This window comes from Hibiscus syriacus, unplaced genomic scaffold (assembly GCF_006381635.1).
Source record: "Hibiscus syriacus cultivar Baekdansim isolate YM2019G1 unplaced genomic scaffold, ASM638163v2 tig00110895_pilon, whole genome shotgun sequence".
NCBI classification, from domain to species: domain Eukaryota; kingdom Viridiplantae; phylum Streptophyta; class Magnoliopsida; order Malvales; family Malvaceae; genus Hibiscus; species Hibiscus syriacus.
This window is the reverse complement of record NW_024062903.1, coordinates 6001152-6017219: the sequence shown is the minus strand read 5'-3', so window position 1 is coordinate 6017219 and position 16068 is coordinate 6001152. Positions and strand designations below refer to the sequence as shown.

The 16068-nt window shown below is 35.6% G+C and overlaps 1 protein-coding gene across 1 annotated transcript; it reads left to right on the top strand.

The window, feature by feature from the left end:
- The first annotated feature begins 447 nt into the window (after positions 1–447).
- On the top strand, positions 448–880 carry LOC120146086. The gene is made up of 2 exons (XM_039159742.1): positions 448–456; positions 557–880. The coding sequence occupies exons 1-2, from the start codon at positions 448–450 to the stop codon at positions 878–880; spliced, it is 333 nt and encodes a 110-aa protein (XP_039015673.1).
- The last annotated feature ends 15188 nt before the right edge of the window (positions 881–16068 follow it).

Genomic DNA, 16068 nt, shown 5'->3' with positions numbered 1-16068 from the left:
TAATAATCAAAGTAACTATCCGAACGAAAGTTAAAGGTTTTTTTTACTAAAATGAAACGTGTGGGCGAAAATACACAAGCAAAAGAATAAGAACCAAAGCTATTTTAATAAATATTAGGGATTAATTTTTACATTATACCTTAAATATTTTCTTACTCTTTTGGGCCTTTGACTCTTCATTAGAACTAGAAGCTTCTAATTTTAAAAGGTCAAACGATTGTGTCAGTCCGTTTCTTATATATATAAAAAAAAAAGGCGAAACGCGTCAATGTTTAAAGCCACAGCCGACTTCTTCATGCATTAGATACAAAAGGAGGATGTAGCTTTTGCCAAGGTCAACCATAGCATTAATTGAAGGTCCATGAATCAACTTATGGACTCAAAGCAAAGCTTGGAGTCGACTTATGTTAGATCCCACAGAAACCTAAAGCCAAAGAAGATAAAGCAATGAATAAGGTCAAACCCCATTTAATAAAAGCAGTTAAACTTAAACCAACTCTTGCTTGCAAGTTGATCTTAAAGAATGTATTTAGAAAAGGGGAGAAAAAACAAGTAGAAAAGGAAACCAAGGGGGCGAGTTTGTTCCACAAGTGCAATGGGAGAAAAGGTTTCATGGAAATGTGCTGTGATAATAATGGCAGTGATGCTGGCATTGAGCTGCTGTGAAGAACCGAGTGAAGGGGAATCGTACGAGGAGTTGCAGTGGAAGAAAAACAAAGCATGCGACGAGATATACGTGGTTGGAGAAGGAGAGACTTTGCAGACAATCAGTGAAAAATGTGGGGATCCTTTTATTGTTGAACACAATCCTCACATACATGACCCTGATGATGTTTTCCCTGGCCTCCTCATCAAGGTCACTCCTTTCAATTACATCTAGAACCATTACTACATTCCATCCTGCTTTCCTCTACTCACATGTTTTGTATTCAAAACACTTTTACAACTATATGTATTCCTTTCATTCTGTGCTATTGAGAAGGCAGGCTAATCTGGATAAAAGGAAAAAGAGGGAAGGCAAAAAGTGAAAGTGTAGAAGTTCAAATTATCATACATATGTGTGTGTGGTATAACAATATGTATAATATATGGGATTGTATATACATATGTATGTGGTATAATTATTTGATATATCCGGATGGACTGAGGGATACTTAATTTTTCCTATAAAAATTTTAAATTATCATATATATTTTTAATACTTTATTTGTATTTTCTATTAATAATCTATTTTAAATTTTATAAGCATACTCCCCCTAAAATTTTAAAATTCGCCATGCATTCGTCCCTAGATATATGGGTGGTTTCACCATTTAAAAAGGTAAACTACTTAGATGATCATCCGATTATTAATATATTTTTAGTTTGGTCATTCCAGTTTAAAATATAATAGATTATTTACTTGAATTATGAAAAGTTACAAAATAATTATCAATTTGTTAATTATTAGACAAAAAGTTGACATAGTAGTTAATAAACTAGACATAATAATAATTTTAATCTTAAACAATTACAAATTATTTTAATTTAATCATTATTCTAAAAAACTTAACCCTCGATATTTAATAAGTGTCAATTTAATCCTAAACATAAAAAAATATATAGAAACTTACACGAATAAAATAGATAATTATTCAAATAAAATTTAATTTTATGCCTATGTGGATCCATTACTGTGGGTGATTTGATTATTACTAAAAATAGAGCAAAAAGGAAACCCGAAGACAAAAAAGAAAACAGAAAGCAAAAAGGATTGAGAACTCAACTTAAATGACGGGAGAAGATCTCATAGAGCTGCAAGCTACTTTCTAACTTTTTTTTATTTACTTTTCATCTTTTGTCTTCAACTATGCTAAAAATGGAAGAAAACATGTGAGTTAACCTCTCTATTATTATTATTATTATTATTATTATTATTATTATTATATTATTATTATTATTTATTATTATTATTAGTCTTAAGTATACAAAAGGTATCTAATGTATGCTTATTTTTTCAGTTTAGTGTCTAACGTTTTTTTTGTTCCAGTTTGGTGCCTAATGTTTCATTCCGTTACTCAAAATGGTTCACGCCATGACAGACCGTTAATTTTCTCCTTTAAGTGACACACATCATAATATTTTATTATGAGAAAATAACCTCAGTGACCAAAAATGCCTTATAATATACGATTTTAACCAACTTTTTTTGGATTTGCCAAAATGACCAACTAAATCGTAATGCGATCGATAATTAGCAACGCGATCTCCGGTATCGCAAATCAGTTTCCAGATTCGCAACGCGATTCTGACTATCGCATTGCGATTTTCCGACTATCGCAATGCGAATATGTAAATCACAATGCGAATATGTAAATCGCAATGCGAATATGTAAATCGCAATGCGAATATGTAAATCGCAATGCGATTATGACTACGATTCTGACTGTCACAACACTGAATTTCAAATTCGCAACAGGTTTAGTTTCGCAACACAAATATTTTGTGTATATAACTACGCAGCAGAAGCAACTCATAACCTAAATCCCTAAATCGCAACTCATTCCATCTCCATCTATCACTCTCTCCGGCGACATCCGTTCTTCTATCCAACGACATCCTTCCCCATCCGGCAACAGGTTTTAGTTTCGCAGCTCGTTTGTTTAGTAAATTAATTTACAATAATGAAATCATCTAATGTTGATCATGTTTGGATAGATTTGTGTTTTGGAGGGTCATGGGAGAATGTTCATGGTGTTTTACAATATATGCCTTTACCCATGAATCTTCAACTAAAACTGTCATTAAAAAAGTTAACTTATGAAACTCTAATGTTACGTGTTGCAAATAAATTGAATTTAGGACCCTTAAGTGGATTTAGGCTATCTTATCAGAGAAAAGGTAAAGTTTATTTGTTAACCGACAATGAAGATGTTGAACGATTCATTGCTTACATTAGTGTTTCGCAAGATGATGTTACATTGTATGTTGTTGAACCTAGAAGTAGTGAAGTTGGGTCAGTAGGGTAGTAACAACTAAGTTTTTCAACCCCAGTTATGGTGCTCAAAATTTAATGGTTTCACCACAATTTCATCACCAAGCAAATTTTGTTTCACCACATTTCCAATACCAAACATAATCTCAAAACCCACAACCTTTCCCTAATCCAAATCCCAATCAACTTTCAGCACCAAATTCCGGTTTTCGTATTAACCAATTAGACGATGATGAGCCAACAGAAAAAATTGTGAGTACTAGTCGGTATTCGAAATTTGATCTTGGTCAATACCTGGACTTTGATCTTGGTCAATACTCGGATTTTGATGATGTTTCAGAAGAAGAAACAGACCCTGCATGTAATGATTTTGATATTGATCAATACCCGAATTTTGATGATGAAACAGCCGCTGCCGAGGAAGATGTTGTTGATGATAATGAGAAGGAAGTTACGACTGTGAATAAACATGTTGAACATCCATTCTGTAATTCATATAACCCTGAAGAAGAAAAATAAGAAGAAGAAGAAATCCCCTAAGAAAAGTCCCCGAAGAAAATGCCACGGGAGTATAACTGGAATATGCTAGAATTACTTCAGATACTGGAAGAAGAGTTGGTAAAAATAGCAGTTGATTGTTACACAAAAATTATTCGTATCAAGAAAGATGATTGTTTTGATACAAAGGAAGACTTGAATATAGCTTTGTATACGAAATGTGTGGAAGATGGCTATCAACTAAAAGTTAACAAATCAAGCAAAGATCGTTTCGAAACAAGGTGTATGATTGACAAAAACTGTACGTGGCGTATGATTGTAAAGAGGATAAAAGATTGCGAAATGTTTCAAGTTAGGACTTTTATTGATAAACATACATATTCAAAAACCCAAGTTTTTCCTCACTATAGACAGGCAAACAAAAAGGTGTTGGGTGGTTTTCTGGCTGAGTTAATATTTTTGAATGGCAGGGTATATCAGGGACATGAAATTATGACTGACATGAATGCTCGGTTCAAGATTAGTATATCATATTCTCAAGCTTGGAGAGCCAAATGTTATGCCTTGGAATTATTGAGGGGGTCGCCAGAAGCATCGTTTGCCCAACTGTCGGCTTATTGTCACAATTTAAAGCTGAAAAATCCTGGGTCGGTAACTCATATCAAAACAGATAGAGATGGACGCTTTGAGTTGCTGTTTATCGCCATTGGTGCTGCGGTTAGTAAATCAATATAATTTTGTTGACTCATTTCTGTTAGTTACATGCATTTCACATTTAAATGATTATATTTCTTGTGTATATGATTTTGTAGATTCGTTCGTTTATTACTTGCATGCGCCCAGTTATTATAGTTGACGGAGCACATTTAAAAGGTCGATACCTTGGAGTAAACTTATTAGCAGTAGCCATGGATGCTAACAATGGGATACTACCAATAGCTTACGGGGTTGGCAAATCTGAAACCTCTGATTCATGGACATGGTTTATGGGGCATCTTAGGGATTGCATAGGTCCTATTAGCAATCTGACAATCATATCCGTAGGGCAAACTCAATTGACAACGCTGTTAGAAGGTGTTTCCCAGATGCTTTTCATGGACTTTGTGGTGTTCATTTATATAGAAATCTAAAATCAAGGTCTGTTGGTATAAAAAATCACAAATGGACATACTGAAAGGCTGTAAAAGCTTATCGGGAAGTGGATTTTAATAAGCATATAAATTGTTTAAGACGTGTTTTGCCTCAGTGTGCTCAAACACTAGAAGATGTCGGGTTTGAAAGATGGTCAAGAGTACATCAACTTGGAGCAAGATATGGTTTCATGACGTCTAATAGTGCAGAATCAATCAACGCTATAAGTCGTCATTCCCAGAAATTACCCATTACTATGTTAATGGAGTTTTTCCGAGCCTCTATTCAACAGTGGTACTACAAGAAAAGAAACTATGCAGGTATTATTTTTTTAAATTTGTAACTTATCATATATTTTACTAAGTATTATTTATTTAAATTTATAGGAACATTAGAACATCGTGTTACACCATGGACTAAAAAAAAGATAACGAAACGTGTTGTGAAGTCAACGTCATGGAGAGTTGAACCATGTTCAAACACTTTGTTTGAAGTACTGGATAATAACTTAAATGGGCTTGTCGATCTAAATGCAAAGACGTGTAGTTGTATGAAATGGCAAACATCTGGTTATCTTTGTGGGCATGTTATAAAAGTTGCTCTTCATCTAAACCAAGATGATTCAAGTGCATACGCTATGGATTGCTACACTACAGAAGTATATCGACAGACTTATGCCGAGATTATCTACCCTATTCCACATCCTTCTGAGTGGGACATACCAGATGACTTACAAACAGTTTTGCCACCAGCCATGGACAGAAGGCTACCTGGCCGACCAAAAAGTCACGATCGTATACCGTCTAAGGGTGAAGAGAAGAAGAGATCGACATGTAGTCGGTGCAAGGAAAGTGGTAATACAAGGTTGACATGTGGATCACCAGTGCCATCACAATCATCTTTTCCTCTACCAAAATATGGATCCTCATCAAAATCCAAAGCTCATATGGTGTCAAGAAAAAGGTAATCAAAATCGCAATCAAAATCAAAATCCTAATCACAACCGACTTCACCTTTTGGGACTATTAACTTAGGTGATTTTTAAATGCAAACGTTGTATTATGTGTAAACTTTTAACATTTTCAGTTAGGCATGTATTAGTAACTCGAGTTTGAATATTGCTATGATATGTTCAGTTGTTATCACTTATTACACATTCATTTGAATATCGCAATGCGAATTTGACTATTATGTGTATTTTATGTGAAAACTTTTAACATTTTCAGTTAGGCATGTATTAGTAACTTGAGTTTGAACATTGCTATGATATGTTCAGTTGTTATCACTTATTACACATTCATTTGAATATCGCAACGCGAATTTGACTATCGCAACGCGAATTTGATTATCGCAACTCAAAAATTGCAACGCGAATTTGACTATTGCAACACGAATATGACTATCGCAACGCGAATTTGTCTATCACAACGCGAATTTGACTATCGCAACGGCTATTTGACTATCGCAACGAGAAAATCCCAACGCGAATTTGACTATCGCAACGCAAATTTGAGTATCGCAACGTGAATTTGATTATCGCAACGGGTATTTGACTATCGCAACGAGAAAATCGCAAAGCGTATTAGACTATCGCAACGCGAATTGACTTTTGCGTTGCAATTTTGTCTTTCGCATTGCGATTTTGAGTTTAGCGTTGCGAAAGTGTACCTTCAACAGGTCTTTTGCCTTCAATATGATGCAGATTGAAATCAACAAATCAACTTTTACATTTCAATCAATTAAACAAGCACAAATAAGAATTATTTACACATCAATATTAAACAAATCAACTTTTACAAATCATTTTTTATAAATCAATTAAACAAGCAAAAAATGATAATAATTCTTATTTTCCTAATCAATTAAACAAATCAGACTTTTAAGAATCAATTAAACAATCAAAAAAGTGTACCACGGACAGTTGTTTATGCACCCATACATCAATTTCACGCAGCTCACTTCAGGATTAACCTGCAGAAACCAAACATTTGCTCAAATAACACTTTCTACACGTCTAAAACCAACAAACAACAAATTATTATTGAATTCTAGGTAATTAACAACACTTGCATTTGACTTACAAATTGTTTATGGACACTTTCATAATGCGGATGCAGGTAGGCAGCGTCTCGAATATATCGCTCTAGCCATAAAATGTCAAAACCACAAGCCTACTGCACCTCTATCTCTATCGGTGGGAGGTAGAAACTGTGTACTTCCTGTCGTCAAATGCTCCAAGCACATGCATACGAGAGGACCACAATCCCCTCTGGCTTCCGGCGTTTATTGTGGCGCGGTCTCGTCTCTGATAACTGTAACATTGAACTTCTTTGGCTTCTTGTTTCCAGAATAAGTCTAATAATTAATCGCATCCAAGAATTTAGCCAAATGAGAGCTCCATCCTTAATAATATCTCTCAAATCAGACAATGATATTTAATTTATCATGCTATCATATACTATTGTCTTCAGGGATGGGAAGCTCGACGAGAAGCCAATGAGTACGTTCCAAAACAGGGATAAACACCTGCAATCATAAGTAATAATTCAAATTGCACACTTATTTATGAACACCTTTAAAATATTTAAAAAAAATAAATACTAACCTTATCGACCTCCCACCATGCACGATAAAGTTTAGCTTGTCCATTAGCCAACACATATGATTCCTGTCATTGATTCTTCAAGTGAACTACGTGAAAAGACGTCGGCATAATTGTATATCGCGTATTTTTTTTTCTTCAATTTCCTTACTATTAGAAGACGTGACACCCATGCATCAATATGTTGTTTTACAAAAAATGACATATATTTGTGAATTACATAAATTTAAAAAAATTAATCAAAATGAAATATAAGAAGAAATATAAGACTTACCCCGCATCAAAATAGCCATTGTCTTCAACCCCTAATAACACACCCCACCAAGACCGTTCAATCAAGAAATGCATATCTTCGTTGAGTTTGTATATGTCAGCATAACACCCTTGGCTCCGCTCATGTAGATAAAAATCAACTGCGGTCTTAGCCCAAAGGGTATTATCCAGAATTGTTTCCGGTAGTTGTTTCCTCTCCACTTCATCTGCCGGAATGGTACTGGCCGGTAACTTATACGAAATCCAATAGTCATCCATCATGTCTGGCACGTGAGGGGGTTTCTCAATAATTCGATATATTATGCCGTGTGAATCGGGCTCTAGAATGTTGGGAGGGACCTCTTCAACGATGACAGTGGCCTCTTGAACGGTGGGAGGGGACTCTTGAGGGATGATAGGGGCCTCTTGAATGATAGGGGAGGCCTCTTAAACGATGACAGGTGAGTCGGGCTTTTTCTTATGGATTCTTCGCACTATTAGGGTGAACGGAGACTTAATGGCACGTGCACGCCGTCTGATGCGTGAACTCCGTCTTGTAAGAAAAACCCGATGTAGAGCATCCACCTTAGCGAGCCGTTAAAAATAAATTAATACATAAATCAGTAAAAAACAGACATGATATTAAACAGTGAAAACAAAGACAAATATATTTCAAACTTGCACGGTATTCACCCAAGTCATTATTCTATCATTGTTCACAAAATGCATCAGATAATATTTCAGAAGTAATCACTTATATAAACATTTAAAAGGATAACATATAGGTTTAGTGCAGGTTCAATGACAACATAAAGAGTAGTAGTTTATTCTTGAAACTTAAATTTTCAACACTGTGAAGTTAGTATTTGTCTTTGTCTTTTGGTTGAAGTAATGCAATTCATTCAAGTTTCAATTTATAGAAGAATAATAGAATCTGAAACTTAAAATCGCAATACGAATGACTATCGCAACGCGAATTTGACTATAGCAACGAGAGAATCGCAATGCGATTTTCATTTCGTATTGAGATTCTTTCATTGCGATAGTCAAATTCGCATTGCGATAGTCATTTTCGCGTTGCGATAGTCATTTTCTCATTGCAAAAGTAAACTATTCTTCTTTTGCAAATTGAAACTTGAATGGATTGCATTACTTCAACCAAAAGATAACCAAAAACAAATACTAACTTCACAGGGTTAAAGAATAAACAGTTTAGCAGTATTGGCAGCAACCGAATGAATTTACTAAGCAATCTAAGTGAAATGGTTAATCTAAGTGAAATTACGAGTAAATTTATCATCAAGTTAAGTATAAAAAATATTAAACTTACCTCGTTTCGTAGAGTATGAACCTCATTCTACAACGATGCTACCATCTCAGGTAGAGCGGCTACCTCACCACGTAAAGTAGACACCTCAATATGCCATGCACCATTGTCATCGCGTAAAATACCGACCTCCTCACGCAAGGCATTGACCTCATCACGTAACTCCCCTAACTCATCCCGTGGAGGTGGAGAACAGGGAGATAAACGTCGTGGCATCTTTGCCGGTCGCCTATCATGAGGTGATGGTAGAGAAGAGGCTCGATGATGTGACAGAATAGGTGATGGCTCTCATTGTGGAGGTGTATAGTCGGGTCGATCAGGTGATGGCTCTGGGTAAGGTGATGGCTCTCGAAGTGAAGGCTGCTCATCATCCGTGCCATCAAAAAAACGCTTACTAGCTTGCCACCAATCAGTGGAAAGCTCAGCTTCCGTGGGTGTCATCCTCTGTAATGGAGTGTTGGACTCCTAACAATATAAAAGCTCAAACAAAGTTAAACGTGTACTAGTAATAACTTGTTTATAAACATATTGTAGTATTTGTGTTAACTTACATTATTTATTGTCGTATACGGTAGTAAATCTTCTCATTGCTGCAAGGTATGTTTCCTCTTCCAGGAAATAGCCCTAGGAATATCATTAGAAGTTTTTAATGCATATGTCTGCATGGCGGGAAAGGCCTCAAATATCCAAATCTACAAATAATATAATAACAAATATTAGTAATTGTTAAATAATAATTAATTATAATTTTGGAAACATTATATAAAAATTCTTACCTTAAAGGCCCAAATAAAGCCTGACAAAGTGTATTTGGAACCATCACCACGCAAACTTTTTCAATCATCAAAGGCAGACGACAACTTATTCCATGTAGCTTTCCATAGATACGAACCCCACAGAAACAGGTTCCATTCATTTAGTTCCTCTACTAATTTAATTAGATCATTAGGAATAGGTTGTCCGGCCTCTCTGCCTAAAAAGCCAGAATGCAAAAGTATTAGAAGGCATACTCGGACAACATCGACGTCATCCATCCGAGTAAAATCATATTTCTTATTCAATAATCTCGTCAAGTCTTCCACGTGTAAATTCGGCTTCTCCATTGACAGCTCAGGAAAAACCCGGGATAACCATGATAGGAGGGTAATATGTCTAGTGTACCAACCTACATCATCGTGTTCGAAGCGTAGACCGGTGATTAAGCAAAATTCCTCCCGCCCAAAACACGTATACGCCGATGGAAAATCAAACCATATCTCTTCATCACGACGTTGTATAGACTCTGGTAGATCGCTAGTCATGGTTTGAAGAAACAGATGGGTCAACATAGCATCTCCACCCGGATGTTGTACTTTCAGCCATGGCCCGAAGCAAGTATCCTCAAATATTTTTCTTTGTGCATGTGAAAGCTTCGACGCAATTGTTTTGGCCAGGCTTAATTTATTTCTTAAGGTCAATTGAGCCGAATAAAAGTTCTACAAAAACAATAAGCATACCAAGTTAGATATACCAAAAACTACACTGTGAAGATATACCAAGAACAATAAGCATAAAGAGTAGTAGTTTATTTTTCAAACTTAAATTTGCAATACTGTGAATTTAGTATTTGTCTTTGTTTTTTTGTTGAAGTAATGCAATTCATTCAAGTTTCAATTTGCAGAAGAAGAATAGTTTCTGAAACTTAAAATTGCAACAAAAATGAAAATCGCAACGCGAAACTAAAATCGTATTGCGATTCTGTCGTTGCGATTTTCATTTCACGTTGCGATTCACGGTTTCAAATACTAAAATTGAAACTTGAATGGATTGCATTACTTCAACCAAAAGATAAAACAAAGACAAATACTAAATTCACAGGGTTTAAAGACTAAACAGTTTAGTAGTATTGGCAGCAATCGAATGAATTTAATAAGCAATCTAAATGAAATGTTTAATCTATTATTGAAATTACCAGTAAACTTATCATCAATTTCAATATGAAAAACCTAATAATAAAGCAAAAATTTCAAAAAAAAAATAATTAAAAAAACTAACCCTCGGTGGTTGATTTGGTTGATTTTTCATTTCTGACCGTGAATGATTGTGAGGGTGGCTCTTAGAGATGGAGATAGACGAATTTCGCCGAAGATGGGGACTGATTTCGTCGTAGATGGGGACGGATGTCGCCTTAGAGAGTGAGAGATGAGATGTGACTAAGTTGTGATTTAGGGTTTTAGGTTATGGGATGCGATTACGGGATATACTGTGGACGGTTCAGTGTTCTGATATATTAATATTCGTGTTTGGAATTTAAAAAAAAATACACGTTGCGATAATAATGGCGCTTTGAAAATCGCATTGCGATAGTCATACTCGCATTGCGATTTACATATTCGCATTGCGATAGTCGAAAAATCGCAACGCGAATTTGGAAAATCGCAATGCGATTGTCAGAATCGCGTTGCGAATCTGGAAACTGATTTGCGATACCAAAGATCGCGTTGCAAATTATCGATCGCATTGCGATTTAGTTGGTCTTTTTGGTAAATCCAAAAAAAAGTTAGTTAAAATCGTATATTATAAGGCATTTTTGGTCACTGAGGTTATTTTCTCTTTTATTATTAGTAAATTAAAATATTTTATAAAAAGAAACAAAATTTTACGGGTTTACAAATGAGGAACGGTTTGAACAGTGATGTGATATATGTATCTCGTGTACGGAAAGATATACGAGAGATGGGTGTTACATTCATGTTATTGATATCGGAGGTCCTAAAAGAATAACGAACGTTAGGATATATATACATATACACATACAGGAGAATCTTATCCCATATAAAGATAAATAGAAAGAAATAATACATATATACACATTTATGTTTTACATAAAAATATATAACTTTATAGAGAATATACCCTGTGCGAAAATGCTCACTAGGTCCCCCTAAACTTGCGTTGTTCGATGGTCCATATAAAAGCCTAAAAACATGCCCAAAAACTTACCAACCCCTTATTAGCTTCTCTTCCTCATATATGAAAAAGAGCTCATCGGAGTCCAAGGATTCCCAGAATTCGGCGAGACTCTGTCGCGTCGGTCGATGATAATCACCATTCATCGATGTAGGAGAAGAGAGAGGAAGATGTTATTCCAAGCGTCTTCTCGCCATGGATGCGGGTATGAGCCTGATTTGACCCAAAAATGGCTCAAACGCCATAGATCGGCTCCAGCGACCCTTGGCTCATCGGCGTTCGACCGAGGTAAGCCACTATCTTTCTCTCCTCATTTTTCTTTCATTATTTCTCTCTATTTTCCTTTGAAACCCCTTTGTATTTTCTCTCAACCCCTCAAATCCCTTGGTGTTTCTCTCAATTTTGTTTTCTATTTTTCACCTAATCCCTTTCTCTGAATCTTCTCCCTTTTCTTTATTGTGATGGCTTCTGAGTGATAACTTTGTGATAGATAGACTGAGAAAATAGGCTTGATATCCTAGGGATAATGTGTGGATTTTTTTATATTTTTTTATTTTCTTTATATGTTTTTCTGATTGATTGGTGTGCTTCTATCACTGTTTGATGCAGATCTGTCAGTGGCAGCGTCAGGCATCATGGAAGGCTCGACGATGGGTGGTAGATGGATGAGATTTAAGGTCAACCTTAATCCCTGGAGTGATCTAGACCATTGGATGGGTCTAGATCCAAGGGTCAAGATTGAGGTGGCTGCTGCTGAGATACCATAGGGCTATGGTTTGGTGTTAGACCGGTTCGGGTCTGGTATGGATCGACTATTGGCTTGAACCGGGTTCCTTGTAATTATTTAGGGCTGTTGGGTTATTGGGTTGGTATGATGGGCCTCGGGTCTGGGCTCCAGCTTGTAACTAGGACACTGATGGGTTGCATTTATATATGGGCTTCAGGTTGGATGGGTTTGAGGGTTGTAATTGGGTTGTATATGGCCTACAAAAATGTAATCAAAATTAATATAATAATAATAATAGAGTAATAATATTTTTATAGACCCGAACAAAAAATGGGTGTCTACAGCTGCCCCTCTTTGCACATTATTGTGTTAACAAGAATAGGGCAAAAACGAGAAAGACAACAAGTTTTTGTTCGGTTCTCATTTTTTGGTTTTGAAATTTGATAGTGTTTGCTGGTGGGGACGACACGACTCATACGTGATGAAGAGGTATGGTCGTCTAAGGGTGACACGGCTTCTATATGATGAGGAGATTTGGTCGGTGAATGATACGGCTCATACGTGATGAAAAGTTCTGACCATCTTTAGGATGGTGATAACACAATTCTTATGTGATGAGGACGGCTGATTATCTAGAGGTGACACGGCTCCTACGTGATGAGGAGGTCTGGTCGGGGGATGACACGGTTCCTACGTGATGAGGATGGTAGACCATCTTTAGGGATGATAACATGGTTCTTACGTGACGAGGATGACAAGTTATCTAAGGGTGACAGGACTCCTACGTGATGAGGAGGTCTGGTCGGGAGATGACATGGTTCATATGCGATGAGGATGACAGACCATCTTTAGGGATAATGGTTTCAAGAGAAACCGACTCAAATATGATGCTTCAAGAGAAGATGTCTCAAGGGAGACAAAATTCGTTTCAAGGGAAACGATCTCAAAGATGTTTGTTTTGTTTCAAGGGAAACATCTCAAAGATTTTTTCTCAAAGATTTTTTCTCAAAAAAATTATCTCAAGAGAGAAAAAACTTTGTTTCTAGAGAAATAGACTCAAAGAGTTTTTCAAAAGAAACTGTCTCGAGAGACAAAATTTGTTTTTAAGAAATTGTCTCTAGCAAGATGACACTTTGTTTCGAGAGAAACAACATAAAAGGATACTGATAGTCTGTTTGTTCCTGCTGGTGGAGGAAATGCCTTAAGAAGATCTTATCGTTCACATCAGGATGTTGAATCCCCAAAGATACCCCAACATTCGATATTAATTGCTTCAAAGATGCCCCAATATTCGATGTTGATTGTTTCAACACTGATTCTGAGCATGAGCTTTGTGTCTGAGAGCCACATATCAACTACCAAGATTCATTCTAGCGAGATTGTCTTGCTTGAAAAATGTTTTTATCATTCTTTTATTTTCAAAAGTCTGAAAATATCAATTACAAAAGTTTTGAAAAATGTTTAATCAAATATTTAGAGAAAATATTGTCCCTTTCTAGGTTTTACAATTAACACAAATCATAAACAAGAGTTCATTGGATATCAAAGAATTAGTTACACTTTTAATCCTTCAATAAATAATAACTATTTGACAAGTGTCAAGATTATTACTATCTTTGAGGTATGGTTAAGTAATGAAAGGATAAAAGAGTCTCAAGTTGTTATTTTTTGGTCAATGGTTTAGCCTTCTTATTTCTTTGATATTCACTGATCTGATGAAATGACTTATGTACTCATTTATTGGAAGTATTCTCCGACTCCCAGCTCTCATGTTCTCATTCAGGTTATACGATGCCTTATCAAGATATTTATGTGATCGCCTTCTATGCAATAGTTGTACAGTCTTCATATTCGAGCCACCTTTTCAGGTTTTCAACTCGAATCTTCCTTTGGTTTCAAGACGTTATTCAGAATTTACATTTTGAACCCCCCTTTTATTTTTTTCCTATCATGCATTAAAGATTTTAGAAAACCTTTTTGTAAATAAAAGATTAATCCTGATGAGCGGGATAAAATCTGAAGATAGTCTTTTCTGTTTAGAAATTCATGTATGATTAGAAGGGACTTTTAAGGCACGTAATGTAGACCATGGTTCACGATTATGAAAGAAAATGATAAAATGATCAAACAAGTGTTTATGGGTTATTAAACCAAGGATCAATTCACTCTGATGATTTCAATCTTGTCTTGCTCAATTTGGCTCTGCTCGTATGTGTCTTTCTCTTGATGTTCTATGATCTTTGAGTGAAGTGATTCTGGAATGATTGTGTTTGATCAATCTCATAGTCTGAAGCTTGATGCATCATTTGAGTCGAGGGACTCTTTACATGTGCTTATTGTTTTCTTTTTGCTATTTGCTTTTTCTTTTGCTATTTTTCTTTGCTTTTTCTCTTTTCACTTTGCTCTTTGTTTTTTTCTTTGATTCTTTTCTATTTATTTTGATTTGATCTTCACACTTTGCATCTGGTTCACCTTTCGGTATCTTCTCTCAATCATTCACTTATGCAAGTAGATTTCCTCCACCTTGCCCCTTAGTGTGAAGGGTGATCCTTGTTAAGGGTTGAATCAGAAGAAAGTATCATTCAGGCTTAAAGGGGACACAAGGGATATATTTTCTCCTTTTGTGAACGGATAATGAAAGAATGTCGTTCATCATTTCATACACAGAAGTCTTTGCAGAAAAGGTATCCCCAGGGGGATAGATTTTCAGGATTAATTTTTATTCACATGAAAACAATGTAATTAATGCATGATATACTTATTTTTAAATTAATTTTTTGCTTCCTTCTCCCAGCATATCTCAATTGTTCATGCTCATCTTCTAGAAGTTGAGTCAATATGCTCCATCTTGTGTCTTATTATAGGAAAGTTCATGCTCAAGTGAACAATCTTGTACTCAATACTTTTAGGTTTTATTGGTAGAAAAGTGTTTGTTTGGCTTCTGAAAAGACGATGGTGACTTTATTGGCTCAAAAAAGGTATGGGTATGACTTTTTGTATCTCAAAAAGATAAAGGCAATATTTCAAAGTCTCAAAGAAAGGTGATGTCAAAATTTGGTCTTTGGGTAGTGACCATAAATTATTTCGTGTAAAGAATCGAGGGATTTTATTTCTGGTTTTGGATAGGATAAGAAAGGTCTAATCTTGTCATATGTCAAAAATCCATAATTCTTGAAGAATTAAGAGAATCCATAATTCATTTGATATTCAAAGAACTACAAGATTAAAACTCGTTCAATTATTCAACCTTAGAAGGTAGCATAAGTTCAATTAGAAGATTAAACAAATATGAAAGACAAAACAAAAACGAGTTCAAACAAAACAATGCTCTCAATACAATGTGGTAGAATCGAGGGATTTTATTTCTGGTTCTGAATCCATCGGGTTCTGGATCTTGTGCTTCAGTGCTTTACAGTTTTCAACGGAATGTCTGAAGCTTTCTATGTGGTAATTGCACACGGCTTTAACATCATAAACCTCAGGATATGGGGACTCTTTTCTCAAATCATCATGGAAAGCTCAGTCCTTCAACCAGCTGAACAAGCTCCCACCGTACTGATTTCAGCTTCTTCTTTTAATTGTCAATATGGTTAGGACCACTTCATCGA